At 44.4% G+C, this 17528-nt stretch overlaps 1 protein-coding gene across 2 annotated transcripts in view; it reads left to right on the top strand.

The window, feature by feature from the left end:
- Positions 1-2026: 2026 nt before the first annotated feature.
- Positions 2027-17528, top strand: part of akt1 (v-akt murine thymoma viral oncogene homolog 1) — a 30984-nt gene continuing 15482 nt past the window's right edge. Inside the window, exons 1-2 of one of the 2 annotated variants that reach the window (XM_079691781.1) lie at positions 2027-2206; positions 6892-7077. In XM_079691781.1, coding sequence (XP_079547907.1) covers positions 7032-7077 — 46 coding nt within the window. In that variant the 5' untranslated portion in view covers positions 2027-2206; positions 6892-7031. Of the gene's footprint in view, positions 2264-6891; positions 7078-17528 lie in introns of both variants that reach the window. The other variant, XM_079691782.1, reaches the window with a different exon arrangement.

Genomic DNA, 17528 nt, shown 5'->3' with positions numbered 1-17528 from the left:
ATAGAAACACAGTCAAACAAGGGATGGTCGTCTTTGGGATATGTAAATTCTCCACTTTTTCCATATTTCTTCAAATGTGTTTTCCTGAAGCCTCATTGAGAAAGTGATTCTTTCCATAACATAGATTTCATGGATCTTTGTCGTAGCAGAAGGGATATCCGCTTTAAGCCATTTTCTAGTTCTTGCTTTTTTTGCTGCAACAGTAAGAATTCCAAATAATTGTTTTGTTTTGGAGTTTGTGGGGATTGAATGTACGAGCCCAAATAGAAATTTGTCCCAGTTGAAAGGGATTTTTTCCTGTAGTACTATTTCAATTTCGATATGGATCTTTTGCCAAAAAGTTACTATTAAAGGGCAAGCCCAAAACAAATGGTAGTGATGTGCTAACTGAGAACCACATTTCCTCCAGCAGCTGGGGGGCCCTAAATGATGTGATGACTGAGCAGGGCTGAAAAAGTACCTGCTCAGCATCTTCCAACTAAACATTCTGTAGGTGCCTGAGCTCGAGATCTTCCATTGAAAAGTACAGTAATTTGTCCAGACTTCGTCAGGGATGGGTTTTTTTGTTTCGTTTTCCCATTTGTGTTTTATATAGAAAGTATTTTCCTTTTTAATATCTTGAAGAGCTTGGTAAAGTTTTGAGATTACTTTCATCCCTGTGTCTGATGTGTATGCACTGGTGAAAACTATTAATAAAGGGTTTTCAAGGGCCTTCTGGTTGTCTGACAGGGAACTATTTAAGTAATGGCGTACCTGTAGAAATCTAAAAAGATCGCCGTTATTCAATCCATATAGTTTTTTTAGTGTTTGAAAATCAAACATGGTTCCTTCTGCTGAAAAATGTGCAATATGAAGTAAGGCAATTTTTTGCCCAACCTTTAAATGTTGTAGCTTGCTCGGGGTGAAATCAAGATCATGTGTGCACCATCTTAATATCTTCATTTCCTCCAGCAAGTCACTCCTGGTAATGACCCTTAACCATAATTTTAAGGAGAGGTTTATCCAGCGGTTATCTTTTTCCAGTAAGTTTTTAACATGTCTTTTATCACCTAACCTTGCCTCGATTGGTACTCCTCCTGATACATTATTCTCAATTTCTTTCCATCTATAGCTCTGTAGTCTGGCTTGCACCAGCAGAACAAGCTTCTTAATTGGGCTGATATATAGTAGTCCTTCAGGGGAGCGCTACCCCTCCCTTGTTTTTTGCTAGTTGAAGAGTACAGAATCTAATCCTTGGTTTCTTAGCGCACAATTTTCATTTGCTGATATATATTTATTTATCTTTTTGCAATTCCCCATACTGTTTGAATTTTTTTGAATGAAGAGTAATTTATTTAATCACTGCATGTTTACGTTTTTTTTAAGGCTGCTTGCTTGGAATATTTTTACATTGCAAGTTTTACATGATTGAATTACATTTTACATGATTAAATAAGTTGGACAACACCAAACAAATTAAATATAACATTAAGGGGTTTTGAACAATATAGCCTTCATCCTGAAGCCAAAATAAGCTCCTTGAAAGCTCCTTTTGTATGTTTGTTAAGTCTATATTTTTGGGTTTTATAATAATGAATATTATAAAAAGACTTTGCCATCTTGGGCCTTGGGAAATTGATGATTTTTTCAATTACAAATATTCTGGAATGTTACATATTAATTTAATGAAGTAACCAGATAGCAGATTGGAAATTAATTTAAACAATCTTTTATCCTTCTGTAAAAAATCTACAAACAAAAACAATCCATCTTTGACATCACCTCATGGATTGTTTCAGGAAGTAAAAACAGACATCCCTCATTGTACTGAGGATCCTCTGGAAACATGGCCAGGGGCTTCTGTAGATCCCCGGACCCCATTTTGGAAACCACTGTCCCAGATAAAACAACGGAGAGTTCAGCAGGGCCATGCAGCCCCTAATAAGCCCCCTACAGAAACACTGCAGGGTTTTTTCAATGGGACGGCTGACAGCCCACCACCCCTCCTGTGAGTGGGACCCTTAAAGTGGTAGGCTCTAGGACCCGGGTGACGGGCTGCCACAGAGGCATTGCAGACAGCGCGTTTGGGAGGTGTAGTGGAAGAAAGGCAAAGAAACGGAGTAAATGAGAGCACTTTTGTCCAGATTGTTGAAGGACTTATCAACTTAATACACCGCCGAAACAGCTCACTATAATGAGACGGACACATTGTTGAATTCCTGTCCAGGTAAATGTCCGCGTTTCCTTCGCATGGTTAACTACAAGAGGTCGACAGCTAGACAGGGTAGGTCCCCATTGTACTTACATGGGATGCGGTTATTCTCACCCAAGCTGCCCTGCTAGGCCCCATATCCTTTCTATCGCTAAATGCAAACCTGAAATGAGGTACTTTCCTGACTTCGCCGTAGAAGTTATGTAGCTGTAAAGTCAAGGTCTTATACACGTCCTGTTGTAAATAATGCGTTGTTATTTTTCTACAAACAACAGCGAGTCTATGTGCAGTTAACCATTCATTTTTTGACAATGACCACTTTTGAGACACAGCCCTCAGGCCAAAATATCTGCTGTCATGTTACTTTAAACGTTTCTCCTCTGCTAGAAAGTTGTTTTCGCTTGTACTTTATGGCCCAGGAGGCAAATGAAAACAAATGAGCTCAACAAGAGAGCTGCTCATTCATTGTTATGAACTACCTCCGCGTTTGTTTACGTGTTTGAGTGGGGAATTTATGGCCAGGCAGTAATTCCAGTGAGTCGTTAGCTTTGCTAGCTTGTTGCTGTTTCTGTTGTAACATTGTTGCATTCACGTTCAGTGATACAAAGTGGTACATCTTTGTTGTGACTAGATGCCACCTTGTAGTGGTTCTCAAAATGGAGCCCAAGGACCTTTTTAGTTCCACAGTTTTTACAGCAGGGAAGTCATAAAGTAAAGGTATAATAGAGGTATATTTCTACTTCCCTCCCTTGTAATCAGTACAATTGCTAACTGCATGTGGGTAGCTGTTTTGGTAATAGGTTATACTGTTCTCACTGTTATCATCCCACCTACATTGATGAGAGTAATGCCTTTCTTTACTAAACCATATTTTGAATACAGGATCATTCTTCAATATTTCCTTTTTTCTCAAATGTATGTGAAGCCTACTGATGTTATTGGAGTCATATGTTTCATCTGAGTATCAGCAGTAAGTGATGCAACCTGTAAAACTTTAATGCCCAACTTGGACCCTTGAACTTCCTTCACTGATGTTACTGTCTGTTTGGCTCCCAGAGGATACCCATACATGTACAGTCTGGAAACAGAACATTGTCCCAGGGCATGTTGTACCCGAAATGCCTTTAGTGTCAAAATGTTTTTACCAGTCATGAGACCATGTCTGTCCAGTGTGAGTACGCAGGGGGACTTGGCATGTGACCGGTGAAAACGCAACAAGCTGGCGTAATGATGCATCCAGTGACTCCTTGGCTCTCCCTGTTCTATTTAGAAAATACCAGTCACCTCCCACCCAATCCCCTGACAGCCCTTTTGACGCAAATGTGCCACCAGTTGCATGCAGAATCTGAGGAATGTTGTTTGAAATGTTTCCCCTGTACACAGGCAAACGTATTGTGCCCGTCCCCCTGCCTTCACCACAGGAGTCTAAATGTAATGTCACTGAGAAGGGTATGCTTCTAATGATGGTAGCCCACCATCAGCATCACATGACGGTACTCTGTGTCAGAACACTGCAGCCTAACATTATTCATCTTTTTAATAATAGTTACTCACATAAAAAAAAAAACAGGAGATTTGATTTGAGACAAACCAAAGACACCTGGACTTATCCTGCGTGTAACGTGTTATGTTACGCTTGGTATATATTTCAATACATCTAGCTTTGTGATCTATCATTGATTCATTTCAAAGCTTGTCTGAACAGCACAAAGAATAATTAATTTTCAGCATGATTCGTACTGTAAGGGGGTTCCTTCTCACGTCATCACAGGATTAAAACAGTGGGTCTATTCAGCTTTCATGATTACAGTAGCTGTGGTTTTGTAGTCGGCTATACCTACCCACAATATTCTTATCACTAGTGATATGTTTTAAGGGAACTTGATAGAGGAACTGTGCACTGTGTAGTAGTTCACAGTAGTACCGATCCTATTGTGACATTTGAACACAAACGAAGTGTAGCTTCAGGGACTGTTTTCCAGCAGCAGGTGAGCATATTCTCATTTTGTTGTTTCAATATTTTATCTTTGTAAATCAGACTTTTGCATCCCCGAGCGGCGGTAGAAAAAGGAGCAAAAACAGACTTGTATCCATCGATCTGTGATGAAGGAAGTAGTGTGGTGATGTCGGCCTGATTTTCTGCTTCCTGCCATAAACACATGGGACTGTCCTCTGTGGCTCAGTGACAGGCTCAGTGTGTGGCATCTCTGCAGCAGGAGACTGATTTGCATTGAATGGGATGGCCCCTGGTGCCAGAGCCAGAAAGATGAATGATTGAAAGCTGCCCTGACAGCAGCGTAGGCAGGCAGGCTGTGGCCCAGAGGCCTGAGGACCATGTGACCCGCTGTCAGGGTACTGGGTTCATTCAGTGGCTGCTGGCTGCAGCACTGGCAGCAGCCCAGCTTTTCCACATAGGCCGCAGTAGCAACAGGTCCGCTCCCATTAAAACAGCAGCGCTCTGTTGTGGCTCCAGAGCCGGTCTTGTGCATGTGTTGCTTTTTTGGCTGCGGTGTGTGCGTTCAAGTTTGTTTGTGTGATGTATCCCAATGTGTATATAATGTGTGCGTGCCTGTGTCACAGAGTACACACTAAGATGCCGGAGAGATCCAACGGTTTGTGTGATCCCTCCTCGTTTGAATAGCACTCACTGTGCTTTTTCAAAGTCCTCTTCAAGATCCTCCCAGCATCCACTGTGTGACACAAGCACCGAAACCCCAAGTGCAATAAACAGAAACACTGAGCAAAAATAAACTGTGCTTCCACAAACTCACTTCTGCTCATTGATGGAAGTGGGCAGAATGGCAGTAAAAGGCGTGTTGATCGCACATTCACTGACTGATGTGTTCGAGCCTGGGGCTCTACTGATATGAGTCGTAGTCTGTCAATAGTCACATCCACTTCCTGTTGATGTCCCCACTAGTGAGCTGGATGAGGCCAGTCAAACAGAGCTCTCTTTTGATGGCCTTACCGACGGAGCAGCAGCAGCAAATTGATTTCAGTTGATGGTCAGAGATTGCCTGGTGCAGTATGTGACATTTCTGTGAACAAGCATGGCAATTGATCATTCTTTGGCTTCTTCCCCGCGTTCAAAGCTATCTTTATTTAATAATAAAAAGCACTGAATGACTCAAAAGGTCAAGTGTTTTGGTTTTGATAGCCTCCAGGTTTTTTCAGTATGTGCTGATTATGAATAACCGATAAGGCTGTGATGGAATTCAGCTGTATTTGGTTTATCTGTCAGTGTCGTCTTATCCTGTCTTATCATACATGGTAAGATGATTGTTGTGGCTTGATCTTTTAGTTACATTCACTTTACTCGTACATCTTTCTGAGACCTTTTTCACACATTTAACTATAAAAGTGTCTGCATTTTTCATGTCAGATTTCTGTGTGAATAGTTGCCCCGCATTGTAAACATCAGCCTGGCAGTTTATCCTATCTGGACTCATTTACATTTCTGTACTGCTTCAACCACAGGTCAGGTGTAAAAAAACTTAACAACACTCATTGATTCATTGAACCTTTATCTCACAACATAGCTATTTTCTTGATTCAATAGCCACTGAATATTTTTGATCTCAGTTGTGTTGACTTCACAAAAAAGTGTAAAAAAAAAGAAGTTTGAGGTCATCTTACAGTAAACAAAACCTTCTCACTTCAAAGTAGCTGTGGTGGAGTTGTGGATCATAGTACATGTTTTGCATCACATCCTTCAGGATGTGATATGACATTTGAATGTGTGTTGTCGGGCTTTAAACAAACACATCAGGTTGGATAATGTCAAACTGATTTAGCAGTTTTCTGATTTAATACTTTACTGAAAGACATACAAATCTATGATTGATTTAACATTTATTTCACAGTATCTATACCTAGATTACTCCAGTTACAAAATAATTGAAATTAGTACATAACAAGTAATGGGAGATGTGAAGAAAATGTATTTGTTTTTAATATTGATTGACTGTCGTTGATTACTTTAATTTCTCTGGTTGTTTCTGTTTTATTCAGTGATAACTATTCAAAGTGAACACAAATTTTTATTAAAGAAATGTTCATAAGACCCCTTCTATATTCACGCTGACTTTTTTGAGTTGGCAACGGAGCACAGGGACTGCACTGTTGTATGTTTTTTAGCCAAAATGCTAATCTGCAAGTGGGATAATAATCCCTGCTATCCCCCTCGGAAATTCACATCCTATAGTATGCTCGGCAAAAACTAAATCATAATACTCATCAAACTGTTTAACAAGAGAGCCTTTAGATCTTTTGGACAATCATTTTGGTATACCATGGGCTAAACCATCAAGGTCAACTGTTTACTTTGAAACCCCTTCATTCAGTCAGCCTGGGTTCAGAATTGTTTTATGCTATTATTTTCTGACTCACTTTTAAAAAAAAGAAGAAATATTTGTGTGAGAACAGCATGGAATTTTCCAGTAGGGGGGAGACTTCATTGTGAATGCCAAAAACCATACACAGATATTTGAACCTTGCAATGTTGCAGGTTCCACGTGAGAAAGGGACGGTGCTGTGCTTTTAGCATATCTTCCCTAACTGGGTCATAAAACACAAGGATCCTCTCAAATTCATTGCCTCTCTTCTACTATGTTGACCTGAGGGTTAATATTCAGACGACAGAAAAAAAACATTCACCTTGAAATGCGGCTAATTTTCACTCTTTTTTTTTTTACTAATAGGTAACCACCATTGAGAAGGCGGCTGTAAACCCCAGGACCTCGTCTCCAGGCTCCAGCAAAGAGCCCTGTGAAGAAAACTTGGGAAACAAAGCTGTGTCTCTCCCTGTGGGAAACCTGGATCCTCCACCCTGCCCACCAACATGACCAATGTGGTGATTGTCAAGGAGGGTTGGCTGCATAAAAGAGGTAAATGCACAGATACATCTATTCTTTGACTTTCATTTAATATCACTTTGTATGGCACCTCGAATGTGTTTGTTACCAGAATGAAATAAGATCATATACCTAATTTTCTTTGGGCTATAGTTTCTTTTCAGTCCAAAAATATATTGTATAGTCACCTCATGTACATCACCTCATGTACAAAACCAACTGAGCAACCTTCTAGCTTAACTAAGCCGGCAAAGAACACAAACTAAGCAAAGGCCGTAAAATATGTTAGTTATGCAAATTTAAAAAAAATCCCTTGTTGATACATGTTAATGCATTAAAACGGATTTCATGGAACACATGCACATGGCAGTTTCCACGTTCCAGTTTAACGTCTTAGTATGTTGGGGCATAAATGGTGTAGTTTTTGAACAATTAGATGTTTTCCCTAATGGTTAAAATATCACAAATCGCATTACCTTCATTCTAGATTTGTAAGAGTTTAATGTAGTACACTATTCGCAGATGCATTATCTGAGTTCTTCAGTGCTGAACCGATGACATTGGTGCAAGGTGATTGATCACTGGGTGACTTTATTTAAACAGGCTGTAATCCAGATCTACTGTACAGGCCCCAGCGGGCCCCCTTTACTCTGACAGTGCTGTGTGGTGTGGCACGGCTCTGTGTCGGTCGTGAGTCCTGTTGTTTGGACGAAGAGGCATTCCTCACATACCTGCTGGCTTTGAGCAGCTTTATGTGTGCATAGTCTATCTGCCTTCAAACTGCAGCCGCCTCACGGAGCCTCCACCACCACCACCACCACCACCGGGGGGGCAAAATAGGATAAGGAACTTCTCCAAAACCACTGAAGGCTCATGGGCCCAGTGCCAAAGAACCAGGCTTTTACTGGAAAAGGGGAAACCAAGACTCTGACTCAGGGGATAGGGTGATGGTGGCAGGTCACTCAGAGAGTTCCTGGGACTCTTGGGTGGGGGGGAACAGTGTGCTGCTGTGGTGCTTTAGCCCACACTCCCCCTCCTCAAGGCTTGGGCTAAGAGCAGAACAGGCTGCTGTTTTAGGAAAGGGTCAGCCTGGTTCGGCTCAGTTGGTCTCAGTCAGACACACCCTGGTGCGTCCAGGGAGGGAAACGCGGGGCGCTTTTAGTGTTTCTGTTAGAGTATCAATGTTTACAAAAAATAGTTCTTCAAGTTAGATTTTTTAAATCCAAACCACAATCTATTGTAACTCATATTTTGTGTCTCGGTGCTTTAGGTGCAGATTGTGTTTTTGAGTCTATCTGTAGGAACAAACAACAACAAGAAAGTTCCTTCTTTGGAAGGGAACATGTACATTTACTTTAGCTAGGCATGACCGCTAAAGGTGTTGTATCATTCATTTTGTACATTTGTATACTCTTTCCGGGTTTTAGTTCCTTTTTCTTCATATTATTATTTGTGCAGCAAAAAAGTGGCACAGTTAAATCTTTTCAAACATCCATCAGTGCTGATAAGAATGGGAGATGTGAAATGAGGAGCTAGTTTAAAATATAAACACAAGAGTAGTCAAAAAGTTACAGGTAGAAAAACAATCAGGTTAGTTGGTAGTAGACACACACACACACACACACACACACACACACACACACACACACACACACACACACACACACACACACACAGTTGTAGCCGTGACACCCTTCAGGTAGTTACACACACATGAACACACTAAACAAACAACCCTTCAGGAATAGTGAGTTGGCATGCTGTCGCAGCCCAGCAGCTGTGTCCTGTGAAATGTCACCCAGAGCCTCTGTGTTTTGATTGGAGGGCGTCCACCTGCCTCCTTGACAGGAAGGCTTTTAGTGTCGCGTCACTGTCACGTAGTCTTTGCCCCAGAGCCACGGCACAGAAGGTGAACCTGCAGTAGCCCCCTGTCTCTCTGTCCATCACCTCAACCCCCACCCAGCCGCTATCATCCCAGTGTGCACCTTGAGTGGAGCTTTTTTGTGCGGTGGCGCCACCCAAGTGACTCACAACTCCATGTGGGCGTAATAATAAACGGCTTATACCGCTTCCAAGTGTGTTCAGCATGCTCATTACTCCCATGTGTGCACTCAAAACATCAATTTAATGTTTTACAAAAGATAGCCCTCTATGTCCCGCAGCATTTTGTGTGTGTTCCATAGACACGCTCAAACCACATTGGTGTAAGAGGAGATAAAGTTAACGTGTTTTCTTACAGTAATTCCTATTAAATCAAGCTACACGATCAATGGATTTCATACTGGGCCAGTCACATGCCCAGAGCACGTCAGCTGAACATGTCACTCAGTCTCTCTCTTTGGGTCCTGTCTGATTAGTCGTGGTCAGCGTGTGTGTGTTAACCGTGTGGAGGCTCCTGATTGGGAGTAGAGCATTGTGCCATAGGGTTAACCCCCCCCGGTAGAGCTAATCTCCCATGAGAGCTGCAGAATCTCAGCCTTGGAGTGCTCTGTGCTCACTCAGTGAAATGATCTCATTCTGAAGGACACACCTTCATACTTTCTCCTTAAGCCTTGTGCTGCGATTGTAGACGCTGTGCAGGATGTGTTGTTGTGACTGTCCTGGTTGTCTGTTTTAGAAGGACACTTTTGGAATGCAAGACAAAGCAGCTGTAGGATGGGAGGAGTTTGTACTTATGTCTGGACATGCATATGCTAATGAGTATGAGTATATGGACAGTGAGAAGCATATTTATTCAGAAGGTATGCTGCAAGCAGGACGTTACCCCGGTGCCCTTATGCTCCGACCGCATCCCAAGTACAGGCTTTCGAAAACACTGTAACTTTGTTGTTACTATCATAACCAGTTGTTATGCGTCCCCAAATGGTATTTCTCTTTTAGGTTCTTCACAGAGTGCACCCACACACTTTGAATGTGCCTACGGCCTCTAGCGGCCACAGAGACCAAGCAGCATGTTATTTCTTTTTGCAAGTGTGTTTTTCCAAAGTTTCCATCAAAGCAGAGCATCATCAAAGCGGCAGATTGTGGGTTCCCTAGTTTCCAGGGAAGTGCTGCGGCCAAGAACCCAGTGAAGCTCAACAGAACAGCGCTCGCTTGTCCTCCTCTCTTCCCTGGCCCTTGTTTGTTTGACTCATTTGCTCTCTGACAAGTATAAAGAGCCGGCCCCTTCGTTAGGCTAACGAAGGCCACAACAACTGTTGGATTTGGGTAGCACGCTCAGCTGGCCCCGGCTCAGGGGAGGGAGGGGAGGCAGAGGGCACACCAGTAGAGATAACGGGGGAAACATAAAGGGAGAGAGAGGGAGACAGAAGTTGAGCAGCATCTTTGTGATGTTCCCAGAGCATTGCTCAGTGACCCGGGCGGCCTCAGGAGAGCGATGGATGTTGTGTGTGACATGCCAAAGAGAGCCTCTCGCCATTCAGTTCGGAGCTCATCAGCTGATTGGCTCCTATGCTGGTCATGCGGCTGAAGGACACCCATGAGCTGCTCCTCCAAGCGAGACCTTGTTGGTGGTCCAGCAAAGTGCATGAGACACAGAGTGGGACTGAGAGAGGGGGGGAGAGGTGGAAAGCATGCATGAGTTTTGTGAAACACCAGACACAGTAGTCTGTCTAGAACATCTTTGATATCTGTGCGTTGTGCATCTGGAGAACAGGCATGGGATTCTTCAGCCAGCGCTTTCCACATTAGTTTTAGTTTCCTCTCTGTATTAGTGATGTCAGTAAGGGAATGTGGTGTTTCCTGCACAGTGAAATGCTCTTCAAAGGAGCAGCCCCACCTGATTAAGAACGTCTCATGATGCTGCATTGCTGACGGACTCAGGACTTTGACCGGCTGCCAGCTCTGCTGCTGGGCTCGCCCTGGCTCCTACACATCCCCTCATTATGGCTGTCATGGGCCACACACTGCTGCATCACACACACACAAACACCCACATTACCTACTGTAGAACTCAAGCTTATCCAATTTGCAAATATTTGTCACCTATTTTGTGGGGCTTTTAAACACAGCAAACACGTTTCAAGTCCTCTCTAAGTGGTCCAAAAAGATTTGTCATATTGCAGCTTTTTGATAAGTACAAATAGAGAACGGCTTCTGTCTTCTGAACACTGTCACTGATAGACAACCACTAAACATTAGATAACTGATTAAGTATCTACAGAAAGCTTCAACCTACTTAAGAAACTCCATTTAGCCGACGTTTCATCAGAGTACGCGTTTATTTATTATTCTCATTTTAACACTTCAAAAGTTTTTATTATAAGATATACAAAACTGAAAAAGTAGAACATTTTTAATTCTCTCTTTGCATCTAAGTATGTAGTGAACACTGACCAATATTTAACCATTTAACATCTAAACTGCTTTAAGATCATTTAAAAGAGTTCAGATAAAGGCATGATAGTAAAGATTTAACAGTCTTTTTCTTTAAGGTTATTCTCTAATGTTTTTTGCATCATTGCACTTGCCTCTTAAAATAAATATTAAATAAACACTCATGAAAGGGCAAAGTGTATAGGGATTTTTCTTCAGGGGGAAAACTGAGGGATATAATTATGTGACGACATGTCATTTAATTGTTTTACTTTAGAAATCATAACTTTAAATAAATAAATAAACTTAAGAACCGATATCTCCAACTTTGGTAGTTAAATACTCAGACGGTTGATCACCAGCAGTGGAGGATGAAGTGCCAGGCCGGTGTCGGAGTGGATACCCTGTGGGCGGGGTCCAGCGGCAGAGGGTCTCACACCGGGGAGCCGGCGCGCTGGCCGGGTGTCTGGCCGTCAGCGCTCTGGGTAATGGGAAGCAGTCTTCCTGCTAAATGTGGTGGAGAGAAGTAAATTACTAGGGTGCAGCTGTCGGCACGCTGGCTGGCATGGTGGGGGGGACCAGGAGGCTGGGGGGGGGGGGGGCACCTCCAAACCCGCTGTGTGCTTACTTTGCTGTGCAGAGTCCGCCTGCGCGCCACAACTGTGGTGCTCGGCAGCGCACTCCATCTCCATTACCCTCTTCCCCTTTTTGTCTCTGTCCTTTCCTCCCCTCTGTCCTTCCTCTTGTTCTCTTCCTTTCTTACACCCACATTCTTCCTCTTCTCCTTGTCTCCCCTCTTTTCTCTCTGCCCCTGTCTAACCCCCCAACTGGCTCACCCCCTTCTTGGTCCTCCTCTACTTCCAGCGCACACTCCTCACCCACAGCCCCACCATCCTGTTGCTAGGATAATGACCCTGCTGACAACTCAGACCCATGGCGGAAGCGGCTATGGACCAGCGAAAAAGCTCCCAGTCTCCGACATCAATCACACCACTGGCACCTCTCTCCAGTTTGGGGAGGGTAGGGGAGAGGCGGAGATAAAGGGGATGCTCAGCTGTCTCCACACTAAGGCTTGACTGTATGCTCAGATATGCCCCTATGTCCTCCACATCAGCTTATTGTGATACTTAGAGAATACAATAGTTATTCAGAGGCCACCAAAAAAAGGTTTATCATTCTTTTAGAAGGAAGTTGACAGTTTTTCACAGCTGGATACTACCTTGACCCTCTGGAGTATCCCTGGTTATCCGGGGGGTGTTTGATCTTCCACTGGTCATTGAGAGTTCATTGGCAGTAATTTGCTCTAAATTATGTGTGTTTATTTGTTTGCCGTGCAGTAACCCAGTTAACTAATCCATGGACTGCTTGTTTACCCAGGGAGAGGGGGCACATCTCAGCCCCAGTGTGGCAGGGGGGAACTTCCCACAGTGTCTCTATGGTAATCAGCAGGTGTCACTCACCACGGAGAAGAAGTGAGGGCTTTCTTACGAGCGTGAGAAAGAGGGGCAGCCTCCATCGCACCCCCCACCCCCATCCTTCATGCTTTTTTTCCTGTTGGGGTAGCAGCGGCAACCGCGGTGACAGAGAGAAAGAGAGAGGGATAAGGGGACGAGACAGAGAGGGCCACATTGGAGGCCAGGGTGGCCCTTCCTCGCAACCTGTTGATGCTGCTGCCAAAGCCCTGGCAATGGAGTCCCCCATCCAGCTGCATGGGAGAGTGAGGGGCCAACAAAAGAGGTTTCGAGAGGAGGGGGATGTCAGGAAGACATAAAGAGAAGGGGGGGGAAATGTGGGAGGCCAAACTCCTGGACAGTTTGGGATGGCATGTGAGCCTGGTGCTGCCTTATATGGTCATAGCAAGAGGGGCAAATGGGTAGATGGGTAGATAGATGTCCAGGCTGCACGAGGGGACCAGCTCGGAGCTCTGCGGATGGTGTGGGGCGGAGTTTTCTGGTTGCCGTGGCTCAGTGGTGACCCCTGCATCAGGGAGCCCCCTCTCCTCTGGAGCAGGCGGCCCGTGGCTCATTGAGATGCAGGGCACAGGGTGGCAGGCCGCAGCTGCAGCCTACAGGCACAACCCGGCAGAAAAGGGCCGAAGGGATGGCGGGGGCGGCTGAGGAAAAACCAACAAAAGGCGCAGCCCGCTTCCCCCCTCCTCCCTCGCTTTGGAGTTCTAATTCCCTAATCCTCAACCTCCGCCTACCCCCCCTTCTCATCCGATTCTCACCACTCAAACACATACACATTCACAGTTCATGCAGTTACCACTGGCTCTCTTCCTCCCATCCCCAAACCATGAATGGCCAGACGGGGACAAAACCCAACAGCAGCCCCCTCAGGAAGTCCAACCACTGGGTGTGGGCACTGAGGAGCATTTTGTCCGACCCGCTCTCGGTTCCTCTCTCACTGTGTGAGTGCTCACATTCAACCATGTTGTGTGTGTTGCATAGTTTACATAGTGCCAGAGGACTAAAGTTTACCTCTCTTGGTTGTTCTTTATTAAAAAATCTTCCAAAGTCATAGGGAACAGAGGAGAGCAAGGGAGAGAAGGGGATGACGTGCAACAGAGCTGTTAGTTTGGACACATTGTTAGAACACTGCGGCCTCTCCTTTTGGGGGCCGCACGATGAATGCTGCATGATGTGTCTTATTAAAAGCCAACAAGCCACAGCAGCTGGGACTTGAACATTCCTGTCAGTGTCACTTAGAGACGGCAGACCAGGACGCTCCTCGGAAACAGCCACTAACCCCTGTCACTCATCCTCTCCCCCTTCTGTCTAAAGGGGTCCACATGTTTTCCTTTTATTTATTGACCCCTGGATGAGCCTGCCTGGCCATCCCTTACTGTTAAGGCCTCTCAAGCAAAGTTGACTTTCAAATGTCTACGTAGCTGCAAGAAACCATGAATTATTATCCCAGTGAGTGCGATTTCCTTGCAGATCCTCGAATCAGGGAAAACTCTTTTAAATGTGTTAAGTTGCAACAAATCTTGTGATTGATTCGCTATGGTTAGATTGTAAAAGATGTTTATGAGATGTCCTTGCTTTCAAGGTAAACTATGTAGGGGTAATTTTTCAGCTCTCAAACTAAAATGCATAGACTCATGCATAAGCCTAGAATGCGATGCTCCACCATGTACAGCTGTGGCCCTACCTTGTTGTGTGTGTTTGGTGTATAGAGGGTGTGGCGGTGGCAGGCTGGAGCTGTCCACACACGAGGCCATGCAGCAGTTGGCAAATAAAGATGAATTCTGTTGTGTTTGGCAGCGGTTCTCCGTTCATTATTTTCCACTTTGCCCAGCGCGCATCCCAGACCTCAGCAGCTGCTTGTCATGTAAAGACACTCTATCAGGCCCTGACAGCTCCTCCCATGCACACACACACGTACGCATGGCTCATACACACTTCACTTGAGCTCAACCCCCCTCACTCACAGTCCTACATATGTGGGGAACATATGTAGTGATCTGTCTCACTACCACTCCGCTCAGCACAACTCTTTGCACACTGCGTAGCTTTCTCATCCCCTCTAGTTCTCTCATCTTTCATCTGGTGTCAAAACCCTTCCCCTAATTTGGCGGAGTTCAGCCACATGTCTGTTGTCACACTTGACTTTTATTAGCACTTCATTTAGTGGATTTCCTCACATTAAAGTGTGTCTCAGTTACAGTGAGACCTTACACATGAAGAAGGTTGATCTTATCTAGGTTGTGGTCAGTCTTTCTCATGGCCAGTTTCCTGTTTTGGAGAACATGTTGACATCAAAAGGGTTTAGTTTACATCAGTGATGAAGAGCTGACTTAAAAGCAGAAGGCTCTCCTGTGTTGTTACGAGATCCATTGTCTTCTGTCTGCGCCGTGTCTCTCACTGTACACAGGATGTAATCTGCAGAGCATTGAGGTCAAGTCATTTTGAGTATTGACAGCAGATTGCTCTTTCATTAATATGTTGGTGACGTATATTACAGAATATAACAGTGTTTCCACATTTACTCTCCCAACAGCTGTCAGTTTCACTTTCTCGCTATGTCGGCACTGAAGAAAGGCCACAGTGTGGAAAGTAGAACTGAATTAAAGTAGAAGGGGAAATGGATGTAAATAGGAAGCTGACAAGGGTCATCTTTGTTGTTTATGCTCTGAGGGCAGACTGTTTTCGGGGGGTGTTGCGCTGTAGAGTGGTGGAGTCACACACACACACAGACACACATAAACGGCCGGATATAGCCGCTTCCACTATTGTCATGTGACACAGTTTGTGGTCACAGACGAGGAAGTCGCCGTGTCCTCCTGTCTAGAAAGAGCCTGTGCTAAGTAAGGGTGTGCAATGCAGATGTGGAGTTACTTCCCATCTCTGTGACCATCTTTGAAACATGTGTAGAAAAAGATAACAAAAGTCTCACACAAGTCATTTATTTACATCCACCTGAGAAAAGTGTGATTTGCATTATCATATTGACTGTTTTCTTATCCCATGAAGGGATATGATCTGGAGTTTCACATTCCTTGCACCACACGCTTGATGATCTTTTCTTTGTTTTGCCTTTCCTTTCCCCAGTGACCATGCAGACTTGTCATAATGTCCTAAATATTGCAGTAAGTTGTTTAGAGACTCTAGTGACTGAGAATGGTAAGCTGACATTGTCATCTTTACCGACACCCATGTGACCGAGGCCACCTCAGTGTGGGAGAATGTGGAGCTGACACACACCGTGCCATGCGCTGCTGCGTCACGTATGACCACCCATGCTACTTCTGGTGGGTGCTGTGCGTCACTGAAGCTGGCTGGAGAAGCTCAAAGCCTTCCAAACTGGATGTTGTTGTAATCTGTTAAATACAAATACCTTTTGCTGCTCACTCAACAGAGCGGTGTACACAGACAAATGTATTTGCACACAAGCACATGAATGCGTACACATAAACACCTGTCTCTGTCCATCAGGATCTGAATGCTATAAGGTCATCACTCAGCTGGAAGTGGTTTGCTGCATTCCTGCTGCCAAACCAAAACTTCTAAACTAAAAGTCCCAACATTGAGATGTACCTTCGTCTGGTGTCAGGGTGTCAGGTAGGGGGGTCATTATGCTGCCTCTGCATTGTGCACATGCTGTCCTCACTGTGGGCTGGCATGGACTATGGCTGGAGGATATGGGTCAGCCAAAACTGACCACAGAACAGGGCGCCAGCTGGGGCCCATCTGAGGCAAACATGGATCGGTGTTGAAGGCTCAGGGGACTTTCTGGCCACAAATTATTTCTATGTTGATCTGGCTATTGGTTTACCTCGCAGATGATACTAACATGGCTACGTGCAATCTTAAATTGCACCTCTTCTGCGCTTTGAATATTTCGATTTTATGCTGAAGTAAGGTAGTCTGTTTCTCCTGAAGGACTTTGATGGATAACACTCTGCAGGAGGATTCTCTGGAGACCTGCGTGCATGCGCGGGTGACTGATGTGGAAGTTGAGGCCTGCAGTTTAAAACAGACAAACGACCCTGTAATTGTGTCGCATTCAAACAGACACGAGTGAAATCCACCACCAAACAGACTTTTGCCGCTGTGTATTCGAATTAGGATGATACATGTAGTAAGAGTGGCTTTATTGGGAGGCGGCAAGAATGACAACCTGAAGTAAAGCTAATTTCTAAATGAGCTGTGTTTGCCGTAAAAACACCTACTCTGCAGAAAACCAGATAAAAAGACTTCTCCTATGCCATGATGAAAAATGTAATAACGTATTGGACATCTGCTGTGGATTTAACACTTAAAGTACGCTGTGCTCTGGGGCAGATGTTTTCCTCGGCTGTGCTGATTGCCGCCACCAACTTGCCAGTGGCAGTAAATCAGGTTGTTTTTACACATGGATGTTTGTTTTGGGGTTGTTGGTGTGATGCTCTGCTGAAAGTTGCCTGCTTTACAAGGCTTCATCCTGCTGTATGTGGTCGACTAGAATGACTGTGCTCTTCTAAAGCGTGCTTTCCCTTTCCTCTACACACCTTTTACGCTGACAGAGAAAAGCCATTTGGAAAATGTCCAATTAATGGATGCAAGGGGTCCTAAAGAGTACGGTGAAATTCGAAGGGGAGTTCAGCTTGGGTATTCTTGAATTTAAGAACATGAATGTTGTAGATTTGACTATTAAAGTGAATGTGTTTTTGTTTTATTCCGAGTGAA

The sequence above is a fragment of the Notothenia rossii genome (assembly GCF_949606895.1).
Source record: "Notothenia rossii genome assembly, chromosome: 7".
In the NCBI taxonomy this organism is placed as follows: domain Eukaryota; kingdom Metazoa; phylum Chordata; class Actinopteri; order Perciformes; family Nototheniidae; genus Notothenia; species Notothenia rossii.
The sequence above is the reverse complement of the archived record's forward strand: the minus strand, read 5'-3'. Positions and strand labels throughout refer to the sequence as shown.